The sequence below is a fragment of the Oryctolagus cuniculus genome, chromosome 11, assembly GCF_964237555.1.
Source record: "Oryctolagus cuniculus chromosome 11, mOryCun1.1, whole genome shotgun sequence".
NCBI classification, from domain to species: Eukaryota; Metazoa; Chordata; class Mammalia; order Lagomorpha; family Leporidae; genus Oryctolagus; species Oryctolagus cuniculus.
Window position 1 is genome coordinate 66,833,228 of NC_091442.1, and position 16,712 is coordinate 66,849,939.

At 49.3% G+C, this 16,712-nt stretch overlaps 1 protein-coding gene across 3 annotated transcripts in view; it reads left to right on the forward strand.

Moving 5' to 3' along the window:
• Positions 1–14,311, forward strand: part of RASSF3 (Ras association domain family member 3) — a 70,941-nt gene extending 56,630 nt beyond the window's left edge. The window contains exons 1-5 of one of the 3 annotated variants that reach the window (XM_070052574.1): positions 4,602–4,631; positions 4,963–5,070; positions 7,226–7,454; positions 9,361–9,470; positions 11,480–11,751. In XM_070052574.1, coding sequence (XP_069908675.1) covers positions 4,617–4,631; positions 4,963–5,070; positions 7,226–7,454; positions 9,361–9,470; positions 11,480–11,728 — 711 coding nt within the window. In that variant the 5' untranslated portion in view covers positions 4,602–4,616 and the 3' untranslated portion in view covers positions 11,729–11,751. Of the gene's footprint in view, positions 1–4,601; positions 4,632–4,962; positions 5,071–7,225; positions 7,455–9,360; positions 9,471–11,479; positions 11,752–11,776 lie in introns of those variants that run through there. The other 2 variants (XM_051845644.2, XM_051845645.2) reach the window with 2 other exon arrangements.
• The last annotated feature ends 2,401 nt before the right edge of the window (positions 14,312–16,712 follow it).

The window sequence follows — 16,712 nt, forward strand, 5'->3', positions numbered from 1 at the left end:
GCTTTGTTATGCTTTATATATATATCAGATTTACTTATTTATTTTGAAGTCAGAGTTACTGTGAGGCAGAGGCATAGAGAAAAAGATCTTCCACCCGCTGGTTGACTCCCCAAATGGCCATAATGGCTGGAGCTGAGCCAATCTGAAGCCAAGAGCCAGGAGCTTCTTCTAGGTTTCCTACGTGGGTTCAGGGGCCATCTTTCACTGCTTTCCCAGGCCATAGCAGAGAGCTGAATTGGAAGTGGAGCGGCTGGGTCTTGAACCGGCGCCCATATAGGATGCCGGCATTGCAGGCGGCAGCTTTACCTGCTACGCGACAGTGCCAGCTCCTTCGTATATTTAAAAAAAAAAAACATTTATTTTTGTATGAGACAGAGACAGCCAGCCAGAGATCTCTCATCCCCCAGTTCATTCCCCAAATGCCTGCAAAAGCTCAGGGCTGGGCCAAGCCAAAGCCAGGAGCCAAAAACCCAATCTGAGTCTTGCAGATGGGGGGCAGGGACCCCAGCACTTGAGCCCTCACCTGATGCCTCCCAGTGTGCATTAGCAGGAATCTGGAGTGGAGCTGGGACTGAAATGCAGACACTGCAATATACAGGCATCCCAAGCGGCATCATAACTGTTGTGCCAAATGCCTGCCCCTCCTGTTTTTGGTTAGAATGTCAGAGCTACAGAAAAGTAGCCGGAAACAATAAACAATTCTCAGACCTGTTGCCTAGATCTGTTGGGGGTATGTTCTTGGGCAGTGTGCCTTGTGAACCAGTGGGAGGGGCCAGGCTACGCAAGGATTCCTGCCTGTCTTCAAGGCAGGGTAGGGTGTGTCCCTGAGAAGGTTCACTGATGAGCAACAGTGAGATTGACCCCACTCAGGAACTGAAACCAACCCGGGAGCAGCTTGGAGAGCTTCCTGGCTGAAGGTGCAAGGAGAGAGTCAAGGGTTCAGATTTTGCATGGAAGACCTCTGCCTTTGAGAAAGGAGTGGGTTTGGGGACTGTAGACCAACACAGGCTTTTTAAGAAATGACTCGGGACTGACCAAGCAGACACTCGCGGGTGTGGCATTGCACCGTCCTGGCTGCCAAGACCAATAAACCCTGCATTATTCAGACTGCTCGTCCCATGCCATTTCCTCCCCTTGCAATCACAGTGAAAGATTAATGTTTATACTCGGCGTGCCAGGCCTGCCCACTGGTGTTTGTTAACCCTCTCCTTCTTGCTTCTGCTTTTTGACTTGCTGTCCCTACTTTGCCCCCTCTGGGTTAGGAGGCAGATGTGTGTTTGGGGGCAGAGTGGGGTTGGTGCCTAGGTGAACAGAAGGGGATCCCTTTGAAAGGGTTAAACCATATGGAAGTTTCCCAAGTTGGGGACAAGGGGCCTTTGTCCAGTTGTACACTAACTGAACCCATTGTCCTCTGCTCTACAGCCTGAGCTGGCGACTTCTCCCCTGTTACCAGCACCCTCCACTCTGAGTGAGAATCTAGCTTTTATTCCCACTTAAAAGCAGGTTTACTACTTATTTAAAATTTTTTATGTATTTGAAAAGCAGATACAGAGCTTCCACCTACTGGTTCACTCTCAAATGCTGAGCCTGGTTGAAGCTAGGAGCCTGGAACTTCACCTGAGTCTCCCACGTGGGTGGCAGGGGCCCAAGCACTTGAACTGTCATCTGCTGCCTCCCAGTTGCACATTAGCGGGAATCAGGAGAGGCACCAGGACTTGAATGTAACCACTCTGATAGGTGATGCAGGCATCCTAGGCATTTTTATTTTAAAGATTTTTATTTATTTATTTGAGAGGTAGAGTTACAGAGAGAGGGAGAGACAGAAAGGTCTTCCATCAGCTGGTTCACTGTCCAGATGGCTGCAACAGCTGGAGCTGGGCCCATCTGAAGCCAGGAGCTTCCTCCGGGTCTCCCACACAGGTGCGGAGACCTAAGCCCTTGGGCCATCTTCCACTACTTTCCCAGGCCATAGCAGAGAGCTGGATTGGAAAAAGAGCAGCCAGGACATGAATTGGTGCTGCAGGCGGAGGCTTAGCTTCCTGCGCCACAGTGCTGGCCCCTAGGCAGTGTCTTAACCTCTGAGCCAAACACCCACCCCTGTTATCATCTCTTCCTTTGACATTCCTTGCTCATGCCCAACCTATGCTAGGCAGTGAGCATCATGAGGGTGGCAATGAAGGTGGTGTGTTCCTTGCCAAGTCTGACCTCCCATGCATAGAGGAAGGGGCCTGACACCCAGCAGAGGCCCAAGAGGTATCTGCTTCTAATGCACCTTGGAAGGTGTTGGCTGAAGGAGGGGCCCCTGCCACCCGTATGAGAGACCTGGAGGGAATTCCTGGCTCCTGGCTTCAGCCTGGCCCAGCATTTGGGGATTGAACCAGCAGATGGAAAAGTGCACCTAACATTTTTTTCTATTTATTTCTCATTGACTTAAAAGGCAGAGACAGAGAAACAGATCTTCCATCTGCTGGTTCAGTCCCCAAATGCTGGGAGTTGAATGGGAAGCAGAACAACCAGGACTGGAACCAGCACTACCTTATGGGATGTAGGCATCGCAATCAGCAGCTTAACCTACTGTGCCACAGCACCAGTGCCATGATGCTGTATTTGTAAGTCATTAAGGCAGCAATCGTACACAGAGGACTGTTCAGCCAGCAGATACCTTTTGGACCTCTGCTGGGTGTCAGGCCCCTTCCTCTATGCATGGGAGGTCAGACTTGCAAGAAGGAAATGAGACGGTCTTCATTTCCACGTTTATTCTTAAATACTAACTGTCCAAACTGTCCGAAGCTTTTTGTAGGCACACACTAGAAAGAGCACAATAAGAGACTGACAACAGCAGGGGAAGTTGGCAGGGCAGCCCCATTTGAGCAAGACCTGGACTCAAGTCCCCAGGGTCCCCTACTCCACAGCCTGAGCTGGGGACTTCTCCTGGGCTACTTGCATTCTCCACTCTGCACATTGGCCAGTAGCTGGCCAATACACTGAAAGAGCAGACAAGCGGTGGGGGTGGGGTGGGGTGCATGTTTTAAATGTCCATGAAAGTGGTCACTGACGCTTTTGAGGAGATACATGAATTCATGACTCTTAACGCCCCCAGCAAGTCCAAGAGTTAGATGCTTTGGGATTTGACACTGGCATGGAGTGCTCCTGAGGGCTCTGAAGTTAGGGAGCGAGCACGTGTTGTGCTGGTCATCTCTGCAGTCCACTGACCCATGAGACGCTGCCAGGACAGTGCTGAGAGTGAGCAGTTACTGAGGGGACCCTCCAAGGTCAGGAATCAAAGAACTTGAGACAGAGTGGGTCGAGACGTTTCAGGGGCCGGTGTTCTGGTGTAGCGGGTTAAGCTTCCGCCTGTGGCACCAGCCTCCTATATGGACGCCAGTTCCAGTCCCGGCTCCTCCACTACCAATCCAGCTCTCTGCTAATGGGCCTAAGAAAGCAGTGGAAGATCGCTGAAGTGCTTGGGCCCTTGCAGCCACATGGGAGACCTGGAAGAATCTCCTGGCTCTGGATTGGCCCAGTTCCAGCTGATGCAGCTATTTGGGGGATGAACCACTGGATGAAAGAGGTCTCCGTCTCTCCCTCTGTCTGTAACTTTGCCTCTCAAATACGTCTTTTTTTTTTTTAAGAGCCATTTCATACTCTGTGTGGTATTTATACATGTGAGTCCTGTAGTAGCCTTTCCAGGTATGTCTTAAAATTTTTTTAAAGATTTATTTTTTTTGAAAGGCAGAGTTAGGGAGAGACAGAGACAGAGAGAGAAAGCGGTCTTCCATCTGCTGGTTCACTCCCCAAATGGTTACAACAGCTGAGGCTGGGCCAGGTCAAAGCCAAGAGCCTGGAGCTTCCTCTGGGTCTCCTGTGTTGGTACAGGGGCCCAAGCGCTTGGGCCATCCTCTGCTGATTTCCCAGGCACATTAGCAGGGACTTGTATCAGAGGTAGAATGGCTGGGTCTTGAACCGTTGTCCATATGGAATGCTGACGTCACAGGTGGAGGCTTAACCTGCTATGCCACAACACTGTCCCTGCTCTGGGAACTTTTTAGGTGCCCTTGTACTTAGGAGTCTCAGCAAATTGTGCTTAAGTAAGGGTTGGTAGTCTTTTGGATTAGGCTTTAGTAAGTTCCGTTGCTTCCACTGAAAGCTTAACTTGCTTTTGTTAATTTACTTATTAGAACTTAATTGCACCTGAAAACCTACTTGCTTAGGTTGTTGAGAGAATTAAATGTGATCCAGGTTAGGTGTCTGGTGTCCTTGACTTGGTCAGAGGCACAAAACACTGCAGCGTGGCCATTGGCAATTGTGTAGTAGATACTGCCTGATGTCATGCCCAGGTTGAAGTCTGTAGACAAGAAATTATCAGTGAATTCCTCCCTGTCTCTTCCCCTCCAGGGTGTGGGGAGGACAGACAGGGTGAGGCTGGAGGGGCGGGGAGGGAGAACTGGGTGAGTGAAGGAAGTCTGGTTGCTCCTATCTCGGCATGGGGATTTGTTCACAAGATAAATTACCTTCTGTGGGTCCGCGTGGCTGTTCAGGCCAGTGGTTAGTACCAGTCAGTGATGAGTGCCGACTGATGGTCACTAACGACTGAACTTGGTTGGTGCTGATGAGTGATGAAAACCGCACAGGTGAGAGAATGTGCTGGAGAGAAGCTTTTGGTGTGTGTGTGTCTCAGCCTTGTTTCAAAATCCCCCTCTCGCAGGCACTCCAAGGTAATGGTGTTTTTGTAGAGAAGGAAAGCAGTTTTACCAAAGAGTATAAATGAAGTGTTGCGGCCAGCTGCTGACAAGTGTGTTTTATTTGCTATCTCCCCTGAGAAGACTAGTCTCTGTGTGTGTGTGTGTGTGTTTCAAGGTGAGGTGCACCCTGTTGATCTTGTGTGGAATGTGAAAAGAATCCTGGCTTATCTGCATTGTCCCTATGACGACTCATGTGTGGCATGGCTTGTTTTTCTTCTAGGATGTGGAGAAAGAGAAGGAAACTCACAATTACCTCAGCAAAGAGGAAATCAAAGAGAAAGTTCATAAGTACAATTTGGCAGTCACAGACAAGTTGAAAATGACCTTGGTAAGTACCGATAAGGCTGTTTCGGGTGACACCTGTCAGAAGATAAGTGTAAATGAATAACATTTGTCAAAGATTTTAAAAAAAGATTTATTATTTGAAAGGCAGAGTTAGAGAGGGAGGGACAAAGGGATAAAGAGGGAGGGAGGGAGGAAGAGAGATATCTTGCAGCCTCTGCTCTCACTCCCCAAATGGCCACAATGGCCAGAGCTGGGCCCGGCCAAAGCCTGGAACTCCGTCTGGAGTTCCATGTAGGTGGCACTTGGGCCATTTTCCACTGCTTTCTAGGTGCATTAGCAGGGAGCTGGATTGGAAGTGGAGCAGCTGAGAGTCAGACCACCTCCCATCACAGGTGGAGACTTAGCCTGCTGCCCCACAGTGCCAGCCCCTTGCCAAAGTTTAACGGTCAAGATCCCCATGACAGGAAAATGGAATACTTCTGTAGCTTACAATATTTAGGAATAGCATTGTCTCAAAATCAGTTGCTGGGTTAACCTCAAAAAAACTTTATTTTCAAAGATTGTGTGATGTCCCCTTCCTGGAAGGATTTCGAGTGTCTTTGCGTAACATGTACGCACAGACGGACATGCAGATTCTTACAAGGTCTCAGAGAAGTTTCCTTTGTATGGAAGGAAGGAAGTCTCGGGAAAAGAATTTCGTGCCGTGCTTGGAGCACAGTGGAGCTAAGATTTTTCTCTGCTGGTTGTCAGCGTGTGATGAGGGTGGAATATGCAGCTCTCTCCATCGTTGTCACATCGTTGTACTACATTGCACCACACTCTCTAAAGCGCAGTAGGGGATGGGAGTGGAGGCAGGGAGAGGGGACTGGGCTTGGCGGCCATGAAACCGGAGCTGACAACAAAGCCAGAGCGTCCACGTTCCTCTCCGCTGAGCTGGTGACCAGCCTTGTGCTGTGCCCCTTGGTGCTTGTTGCCAGGGTTCCTGGGGCGCAGCCTCTCAGAGTGTGGATGGAACTGACAGAGTTCAGTGGAGGACAGCGTGACTGCTCCGAACAGGCCCTGCTGGATGGGGTGGCCCTTGTGGAGGAGCTTTTGATTGTAAACCTTTGTGATAAGGAACCGTCCCAATGGGACCATGCCAGAAAGGGGCCCAGGGCAGATAGATCAGCCCAGGGCATATCTTCTTTATTCCAACAGTGGCCGGTTTTAAACAACACCTTTTTTATCAAAGAAGAAAAATTTCACATGCTTTTTTTTCCCTTTCCCTGTGGAGATGCAAGTTTCTGTATACTTTCAAAGATAAAAAATTTAAATTTAAACAATACTGTTTAAGAACAAAGGAATTAGTGCTATAAATTGATCTTGTGGAGAGCAAGAGAAACAATGGAACATGAAAGAGGTTTTTAATGTTCTACTTTAATTGTGATCTTTATGTAAGCATTGCAGCTCCTTAAGGTGCCTGAAGTCCATCCGATGCGGTATGGTGTAGGAGAGCACTGCAAAAAGTTCATGGAAAATGGGATTAAAAGATGGTTTTATTTCAGGGCGAAATGTTTTTGAAATCCATGCCTGTGAGGGGCGGTCTTCAAATGTTTATGGAAGACATGCAGTATGAAAAAGCTATGCATAGATTCCAGAATTCTTTTGCACCAAAGCATCTTCTAATTTCATTTTCGCTTAAAACTTTGGAAGTACCTTCATACGTGCTGTATAAAAAAATTTAAGCGAAGTTGCCAGTCTGGTAGCCAGCGTAGCCGCTTGAGAAGAAAAGAGCTTGTTTACTGTCAGCTCGTTGCTGAGTTCCATATTTCAGAGACCTAAAGGTGACCTTCCTTTTTAGCACAACACAGGTCATCAGTTGAGGCGAGGACGAGGAGGTTGCCCATGAGCAGTTAGTGCAGAAGTAGCCCCGGAGCTTTGGTAGGCTTTCTGGGTTTGCTGGCGGCTGCTGCCCTGGGACCAGAACCTGTGGGGACCCCGGCGGCATGAGTCTGGGGACTTGAGCCGCCACATCTGCCCTGCAGACCCTGCCTCTGGCCATGCTGTGCAGATGTGTTGGCCTCCCTGGGAGGCTATCGCCTTGCGGGGAGAAGCCCTGGTGATCTCTAAGAGAAGAGAAAAACAGGGTTGCACCCTCGGGTTTTGCCTTGCTGATGCCGCTGCCCGCCAGCTAAGGGTGTGCTTTCTCCCCACTTCAGAATTCAAACGGGATTTACACTGGCTTCATTAAAGTGCAGATGGAACTCTGCAAACCCACCCAGACGTCGGGGAAGCTCGCGCCCGGCAGCAACGGCTGTATGAACACGCTTCATATCAGCAGCACAAACACTGTCGGGGAAGTGATCGAGGCCCTGCTCAAAAAGTTCCTCGTGACCGAGAGCCCTGCCAAGTTTGCACTTTATAAGCGTTGTCACAGGGAAGACCAAGGTACGTGGCCTTGCTCCCAGCGAAAGCCGTCTCTGCTTCTGCTTACGCCTTGTGTCCCCTTTAGCAGCAGGCAGATGACTGGATGTGTCTGTGTCGGTGACGTCAGAGCCCTGGTGACCCACCTGGCACCACCTGGCCGTTTCCTGGCCGTTCCTGGTTTTGAGTTGGACATGCGTGGGTCTGAGAACTTTGAGGCATCTGCGTGTGATGGGCGTGAAGGGAGATCTTGTGACCCGCACAAGGGAGTAGCCTTTTAGTTTAGAAAGGCAGTGGAGGGGCTTTGGGAATGCTCTGCAAGACACAGGAGGATGCCTGGGTGCCCGAGGCTTCCGGGCATGCACTCCATGCTGGGGTGCGTGTGCACGTGGGGTGGCACCCCGCCCTCACAGCCACATAAAATGAGTGAATGATGTTTTGATCTATCCGTCTGAACTCCATACCCACATTCAGTGAATGAGAAAAAAAAATGTTGAATGCTAATTCCAGGGCAGGCGGCTAGTGGAAATTACACCAATGGTGGTGGACAGCAGTGATTTAGGGATTTAACTGCGTGCTCATTTGAAGTTGATGTGTACCTGTGCGCCATAGATCACTTAAATTTTCTCAAGGTGTTTTTTTATTTTTATTTTATTTTTTGTTAAAGCCTAATACAGCTATAGAAGAAAATATATTGACCTTGACATGCTGTTGCATGGGATAAAACCCAGCTGAGTTGTGTGTGCACATTTTTTTTTTTTTTTTTTTTTTAAATTTGAGAATGATGGGGGAGGGAACACCAGTGAACAACCTCCCTGACATTGCCATGTCGAAGCCAGGAGCCAAGCACTCAACCCAAGCCTCCCACATAGCAGGGAGGAAACTAGTTGCTCAAGCTGTCACCACTGTGTGCCACGGTCAGTGTTGGCAGGAAGCAGGAAGCTGGAGGCAGGAGCCAGGGAAGTGAGTGTAGTGAACCCAGGTACTAACAAATAGGATGCAGACTTTTTTTTTTTTCTCCTTTTTCCTTAAAAGCAGAATCTCAGACAGAGAGAGACAGAGAAAAGGAACTTCCATCCACTGGTTCTCCCTCCAAATGGCCCGGCTGGGTCAGGCTGAAGCCAGGAGCCTGGAACTCCATTTGGGTCTCCCACGGGGGTGGCAGGTGGCAGGGGCCCAAGCAGGGCCCTGGGGGTGCATGCATAGCGTGAGACACGTGTGCAGCTCTGCTCAAAGCCATCAGAGCTTGTGTTCTGATGTCTTGGTTTGTCTGTGGCTGCTAATTCTAAATTAATTTGTGGAGAGATTTGCTCCTAGCTAGTGTCATGTTTGTTCAACAGTATATTTTCATTGTTTTTATGAGAGTTACAGATCATTTTTAAAGTTTCTTATTTTGCTTTCTAAAAGGAAGAGCTGAACTAAATTTTAGCACATTTTGGGAGCAATACTCATTTAAATTTCTTTTAAAATATTTCCTCTTAAGAGAGAGAGTGAGTTAGTTTCCATCTGCTGCTTCACTCCCAAATGGTTGGCTGAAGTCAGGAGCCAGTCATTCCCTCTGGGTTCTCCACTTGGGTGGCACCAGCCCAAGTACTCGGGCATCTTCTGCTGCCTTCGTAGGTGCATTCGCATGAAATTTGATTAGAAATGGAGCAGCCAGGACTTGAACCACTGCTGTGACGTGTGATGCTGGGGTCGCAGGCGGTGGCTTCATCTGCTTCGCCACAACGCCAGCCCCATTAGTTGCTCCTTAATCAAGGCACAGTGTACATTGGGCAGATGGAAAAGAAGTAAAAGGGGTTTTGTTCCACAGCAGGCCAGGAAGGGGTTGGGGTTATCCCTGATCTGAGGAGGAGGAGGGGGTCAGGATGGAGGGTGGTCTTGGGACTGATTAAGGACCGTTGGTAATGTGCTGTGTTTCCTCACCCAGTCTACGCCTGCAAGCTGTCAGACCGGGAGCATCCACTGTACCTGCGTTTGGTGGCAGGGCCCAGAACAGACACACTTAGCTTTGTTCTTCGTGAACATGAAATCGGAGAGGTAAGTGGTTGTTCATTATTGCTTTAAACTGAACGGAGCAGCTGGCCCTGTTTTATTGTTCCAGTCTGGTGGCTCGGCCACAGGGAAGAAAGAGCGAGAGGGGCAGAGGAGTGGGGGAGAGAGAGAGGAGATTCTGAATGAGTGAGCCCCAAGTTAACCTGCAGTGTAATTCTCTTACAATACTGTGTTGGTCTGCAATTTTCAGAGGTCGGAGGAAGTGAAGATTTTAAATTTCCATCTAGAGAGTCATTTCCATCCCTTCCTGCCTCCACAGCACTCTTACCCAGCTGAACTTTGAAAGTTGACACTCTCCATATGTTTGCTACTTAACAGGAGTCTTCAGGCCAGTTTCTCTCTAAAGGGCAATGTAGGAAATCTGATCGCTTTACCACGAAAGACATTTGACTTTGGAGAGTCTCCCCCTTCTTTGCCCAGTCGAATCATTAATAAATTCTCTGAGTGCATCGTCTGCCTTCTGTTTCCAGGAAGATTGTACTGGGGCCAGTTCAGAATAAAAGCTCTTGAGACTGTCCTCTAGAAGTATCAACCTGAGAGTGACACGAGAACACATCTCTTAAGCTCTGGGCCTCTGTCTTTTGTTTAGAACAGGAGACGATATGGAAGGCGATGCAATGTGGATGTGTTTTCTAGGTTAAAGGTTACGAAACCGTGGGGCAGGCATTTGATGTGTCAGTTAAGAGACCACGTGAGATGCCTGTGTCCCATATCGAAGGACACAGATTTGAGTCCCAGCTCCTCTGGGAGGCAGCAGGCAATGGCTCAAGTACTTGGGTTCCTCTACCCAAGTGGGAGATCTGGGTTGAGTCCCAGGCTCCTGGCTTCAGCCTGGCCCAGCCCTGGCTGTTGTGGGCATTTAGGAAGTGAACCAGCAGATGGGAGATCTCTGTTTGTCTTTCTGATTTTCAAATAAATAAAATTTTTGAAGTTAGGAAACCAGGGCCCTGCTTCCTACTGTATACAAGCCTCAAGGCTTGACCATGGGTAAATCTTGCAGTCATAATGCCCTCTGTAAAGGGGAACTGGGCTGTCTGAAAAGGTGCTCACCGATTAGACATGCATGTAAATGTGCTTTGCAGATAGTATGCTGATGTGTAAATTAGCACTCAGCTCAGGAAGTTTTAGGAAGATTGTGACTTGAGACATTTTTGAAGTTCCTTCTGATCTTGAAGCTTTTAAAGGAATTCCGACTCTGGTTTTGGAGAGGGAGCTGGGTGCAGAGGTCTCATCTGTGCCCGAGAAAGCCCAAGCCAGACTCATTAGCATAGTCTTGTCACTGGTTTATTTTTCTTGCTATAGGGCTTTTAAGGATTTCACATGGTTTAAAGCAACCCTGGGGAGGAATTAGGTTAACTTAGTTTTAAAACTTACTGTACATTGTGTTTCAGGGCTCCAGACTGCTTTCTTGGGCCTGTGTGTGGTGTTCTTGTTCCTCAGTTATTTAAGGGAAACTAACCTGAGGGAGGAAAGCTTCCATAGTTGTCAGGACAGAGGGAGAAGACCCTTTATAATGCCCTTATTTTGAAGACCTTAACGTACAGTTTAATTATGACAAATTCACAGAATATTCTTTTTTGAAAAGATTTATTTATTTGAAAGTCATAGTTACACAAAGAGAGGGCAGACAGAGAGACAGAGAGAAGTCTTCCATCTGCTGGTTTACTGCCCAGTTGGCTGCAACGGCCAGAGCTGCGCTGATCTGAAGCCAGGAGCCAGGACTTGGACCTTCTTCCACTGCCTTCCCAGGCCATAGCAAAGAGCTGGATCAGAAGTGGAGCAGCCATATGGGATGCTGGCACTGCAGGTGGTGGCTTTACCCGCTACGCCACAGCGCTGGCCCCTCACAATATTCTAATGTAATATTTTGCTCTTCTGTTCCATGTTTCTCACTTTACAAAAATTATTTTTTAATTTATTTATTTGTTTTTAAATATTTATTTATTTATTTGAAAATCAGAGTTAGAACTTCTATCCACTGGTTCACTCCCCAGATGACTTCAACACCAGGGCTGGGCCAGGCTGAAGCCAGGAGCCAGAAGCTTCATCCTGGTCTCCCACGTGGGTGCAGGGGCCCAAACACCTGGGCCATCATCTGCTGCTTTCCCAGGCCACCCTCAGGGAGCTGGATCAGAAGTGGAGCAGTCGGGATTCCAGCCGGCGCCCATATGGGATGCTGGCAGTGCAGGCGGCGGCTTTACCCGCTGTGTTACAGCATCAGCAGCCCCTTGCTTGAGTCCTGACTCCGAGTTCAGTACCTGGCAGGATTTTGTGTGTGTGTTGTTTCACAGTGGGAAGCCTTCAGCCTTCCAGAGCTGCAGAACTTCTTGCGCATGCTGGACAAAGAAGAAGACGAGCAGCTGCAGAGCCTGAGGCGGCGCTACTCTGCCTACAGACACAAGCTGGAAGAGGCCCTGGGCGAGGGCTGGAAGCCCGGGTAGAGCGGCCGGCTCCCTGCCAGGAAGGCACGCGGCGGGACCCACGCACCCAAGTGCCTCGCTTTGCAGAGGGCTGTGTGCTCGCCCTGGGACGCTAGGGTCTTCCCCCTTTTCTCTCTAGATCTAGTTCCTACGACCTGGTCACGCAGCCTCCTGCACCTTTAGCCACTGTGTAAGGGACTCTGCTAGCTTGTTCCATGGCAGCGAGCGGGGGCCCGCAGGCAGCCTTGGCAGGAGCGCCTACAGTGCTTGGAAGCATGAACTCTGGGTTTTTGTGTTCTTATCTTCTTTTAGGTTGTTGTAGTTCTGTGAGGATGATGTTAAGCTTCAGGATGTGCAGATGGCTTTTTCAAAGCTTAACGAGGAATCTCTCAGAATGCTCGTTCTGTGTTGAAACTACCTGTCCATGTCTGGTTTTGTAAGTGTCGAGAGGAAACGATCCATGTGAATTCGAAGGCACGGGAGTCTAGGAACGCCTAGACATCCGTGGAGGAGTTCGACGAAGAACGTTCAGAGCAAGTTTGGAAGAAGGCACGTGTGGAGGCAGAGACGCGGAAGGCCCGGGACACGCTGGGCTGCAGAGTTGGTGGTAGAGGCTTACAGAGTGAAAGGCATTCAGTGTGGAGATACTCAGCCCGTTTTAGGATTGCTTGATTGCCTTGTGGGTTCAATGTGGGAACAGAGCCAAAGAGGTAGGATCTAAGCCAAAGGAGGGAGCCAGGAGCTGTGAGCTGAGCGCAGGATGCGGCCTGGACATAGCGGGGCCTCGCCCAGCCAGGGCTGCGCTCTGGGGAGTGGAAGGTCTGACTGGTTCGGGCCTCGGCCCTTTACTGCCTCCTGTTTTCCCCGCCAAAAGTTGTTTCCAAAGTAAGGGCAGCTGGTTTCCCCTTGACCGTCAGCTGGGAGCAAAGGGCCCTGAGCAAACTTGGGTGACAATCACTCCCTGCCCATTTTCTTCAACCCCTCTCCCCCGCCCAGTCCTTGTCCCCTGTCCTGCCTTTTCTCTTGCCTTCCCGGCCCCACCCCCTTCCTCCATCCTGCCTCTCCTTCTCTTCTCTCTCCTCCTGATTGATTGAAGAGCGAGGGCCACCCCAGCCTTCTCTGTTCTACGCAAGGAGGGAGAAAAGGCCCCCGCCCCCGCTGACCTCACCGCAGGCGTTTGTCCGGCTGTAATGTAACGAAGGCGCCCGTTCCTTCCAACCAAAGAGATGCTTGTGCAATAGAAGCCTTCCTTAAAACAGGCGGCGTGACCTCATTTTACGCAGCAGCGTGTATCTGCAAGCGGGGAAGGACGTGCTGTGGTTTCAGAGGGGCCTTATGTCGTAGCTTTATCTAGAGTTTTTTTTTGTCTTGTTTTATAAATTCCCAAGGAATTGTTAACACTTTGGTGACACCTAATGGATTCCTATTGAAATTCCAAGGTGCTTCAGTTCTTTGCCTCTTCGGTGAACTGTGCCTTGTATTTCTGTCTCCCTGCTTTTCAGAGAATCCCCTTGTTGCTGGAGGCAGATTCCACATTGGTTCTGCTGTGGCACCTGAGTTACTGAGACAATCGTTATCTTCATAAGCTTTTCAGGAAAGTTGGAAAAAAAATAGAAGTAGAACTAGCTATAAAATATGTATGGCACCTCTTGTTTAATTTTGCATGTAACTTCTTAGTGCATTGATGAGGCTTTAGTGACATTGTCATCTGACACTTTATTGTTCAGGGACTGCCTTTGTGAGTTGTGTACTGGTTTTACTGTTCAGACCTTGAGGCTTGAGTATGCTGTCGTCAGCCACCTGGTCTTTTAATTACTCAACCCAGTGAGTTTATATTTGGTGAAGCATTTGTTTCTCAGATTAAGACACTGTTAGAACTTAAGGTAGTAGCTGATGGGTATCTGTGAATTTTTTTTTTTTTTTTACTTGAAGTAGAGATTTGTCTAAAACAGGCATCCTCAATCTGTATTTATCCGGAACCTCGCTCACTGTCATGTGCACTACAAGTTGCGATTTGGAAAACTTAACTGTCTTGGAATCCTGCCAGGTCGTGGTTCTTGAAGACTGATGTTCTCTCCCAACACTGGAAACTGCAGCAGCATTTGTAATGTGTCAAAGAAGGAAAACGGCCCCTACCGCCGAAGACTTGTTACAAATCATTGTGTGATCATCATTAGCGTTTCCAAGCTTTGCCTGATGCTGTTTCTCTTCAGTAGGTGATGGTACAGGGAAGATGTTACACGCAGGGGCGGTGTTGCAGGGCAGCATTGAAATCGCAGAAGTAAAAAAGTTATAATATTTATAATTTTGATGAGTTTATTTTTATAGGGAAGATTTTTCTCCCCTAAAATTATTTCTGGAATGGCAAAATTGTTTCCATTATTAAAAATTGAAGTTGTTAGTTGATGCTTGCTTGTGTGTCTTTATTTATGAGACTATGCTAGACACAAAAAAGGTCCCAGGAATGGGACAAGCGGCTTTTGTAGAATATGGGGTGGTGCCTGCGTGCAGTCACTTTTACAGGGCTGGGTGGGGCACATGGTTCTTCGAAAGGCCCTTTTTCCTTCGCCTTATTCTCTGTAGAAAAGTAACAGCCCACATAGCCCACTCCTAGTTTACTTGCAACAGTTGTTTTCATTGTGAAATATACATAAATCCAACAACATGTTAAAGCATAGCAACAGTGTCCGGAGTTCCGAAAGAGGACGCCCTGCTACCGCTGCCACAGTAGCCCCTCCTCTCTTCACCCCGTTCTGGCTCCAGGGACTCCTGCCGTAGAGATGGGCACTTCCAGCGTCATGTGTGTCTTCCCCAGCTGGGTTGGAGGGGGTTTGGGGAATCGCCCTGGCTCTGAGGTTGCACCTGGGTGCCCTGCAGCACAGCACTGCCCCCTAGAGCACAGGAGAGGGAGCAGCCTGGTGGTGCCAGGCAGCATGGAGGAGCGCTCATCGCACACGCCACAGCTGCTTCCTAAGCAAAAATGTTCTGGCTGGAAATTATGGCCGCTAGGTTGTTTTCCTTTTTTTGCTGAAATATCTAGAGGAATCTAGTTTGGGGGTTTATTCTGGGTTACTACTCAAGGGGCCAGGCTGGGGGTCAGTGGGGAGGGGGAGGCGAGGAAAGAAAATATATTCCTTAAAGAGAGTTTGCTTCCTGCCCCTGGCTTTTTTTTTTTTTTTAATGTTTTCACCCATTGGTAACTGTTGTTGAAATACTCACATTACAGAAATGTTATTGTGCTACTGTGGTATATTTGGCCTTTGTCCACAGTTCCTTGCTCATAATTTTCCTCCCCAAGCAGGTCAGGGAAATGTGACTCTTTCCCTGCATTTTTCCCATCTTGGAGCTGGCTGTAAAAAAATTGCCTCATCTGATAGTAGATCGTGAGACTCGTGTTTCCAGAGGGGTCCTGCCCCATACCCGCGAGGAAGGAGTGCTGGGCCGAGAGGCCAGGAAGAATCTGGACAGACAGGCCTCACCGGCTTCCCGCCGGGTCCTGTCCTTTTCATTTATTCACATTTCTGCGTGGGTATCCACGCTTCAGTGATGTTTACGCAATGGAGACTCCGAAAAAGCCAAAAAGGACCGGGCTTTCAGTGCCGGTGGACGGCAGCACACATGGGGTTCCCGGGAGTCAAGTGCCTGGGAGCACGTGGCAGTTCCATGCCCTCCCGCCCCTGCATGTTTTGCAGAGTCCTTTGTAATAGACTCTCTGTGTGACTAGCGTCTCCCTGGGGCCTGGGAGCTGCTGCGGCAAACGAATCAAACCTGAGCCGTGGTTACGGCAGTGCTGGCTTAGTGCAAGTCAGGCAGAAGCTCAGTGGGGCTACCCTGGCTTACACTTGGCACGTGAGACGGCAGCAGCCTTGGGGGCTGAGCTCAGCCTGTGGGGTCTGACGCCGCCTCCAGGCAGGCAGTGTCAGAATCGAGTCAGGGGACCCCAGCTGGCGTCTGCTGCAGAACTGACTGCTGGCTGGGGGGAGGAGTCCGCACACATTCTGGGACAGTAGAGGTGATCTGTGTTGTGAGAATAAGTAGGAGAAACTGAGCTTGAGTTGGTTTTTCCTTTGACAGTGCTCAGTTGGATACTGTAAGATGATCTTAAGTAGGTGTTTTGTTGAAAGGAGGAGGAAATTCTGTACTATAATAGCTGTAGGCAACCAAATGCCTGCCATATGCCAGGTGAAAAGCTGTGTGTTTGTTAACCCATTCCTTCCCCCACGAGGCGTGTACTGCTCATGTCCTCATTTTGCAGATGACTTGCTCAAGGTCAGTGGATGAGTGAGTAGCAGAGAACTGCCACGTGTCTGCAGCCTTTTTAAATATAAACGCCTTTCTGTTTCCCATGTAATTGCCCGTATTTGATCCAGAGCCTGGTCGGTTGCCTGTGCTGCTCCAGTGAGGCCTTGTTAGGCCAGAGTGGTCGCTCATCCAGTAACTTGTTCATCCATCATTCCATTTAGGTGATTGTGTTGATGACAGTGAGACATCAGCCTGCGTATTCACGCAGAGGGCCTGTTGCATGGAGAAACCAACAGGGCCACTAACTGACCCCAGTGTGGTCACTGCAGTGGGTGAGCAGTTCCTGGAGCCACCAGAAGAAGGGTGGCCTCCGGGAGAAGTCCCAGGAGCCACCTGACCAGGGCCAAAGCTTGAGTGACTCTTTACCACCCCCCAGCCGAGGACTAGTCTTTCCACAGGATCTAGGGACGGCATACGGAGCTTTGAGGTGCACCAGGTTCTGCTGGGAGTCACGACTTGCTCAAGTAAAGGTGCCAGAAAGAAGCTCTGTGTACGGATACAGGGT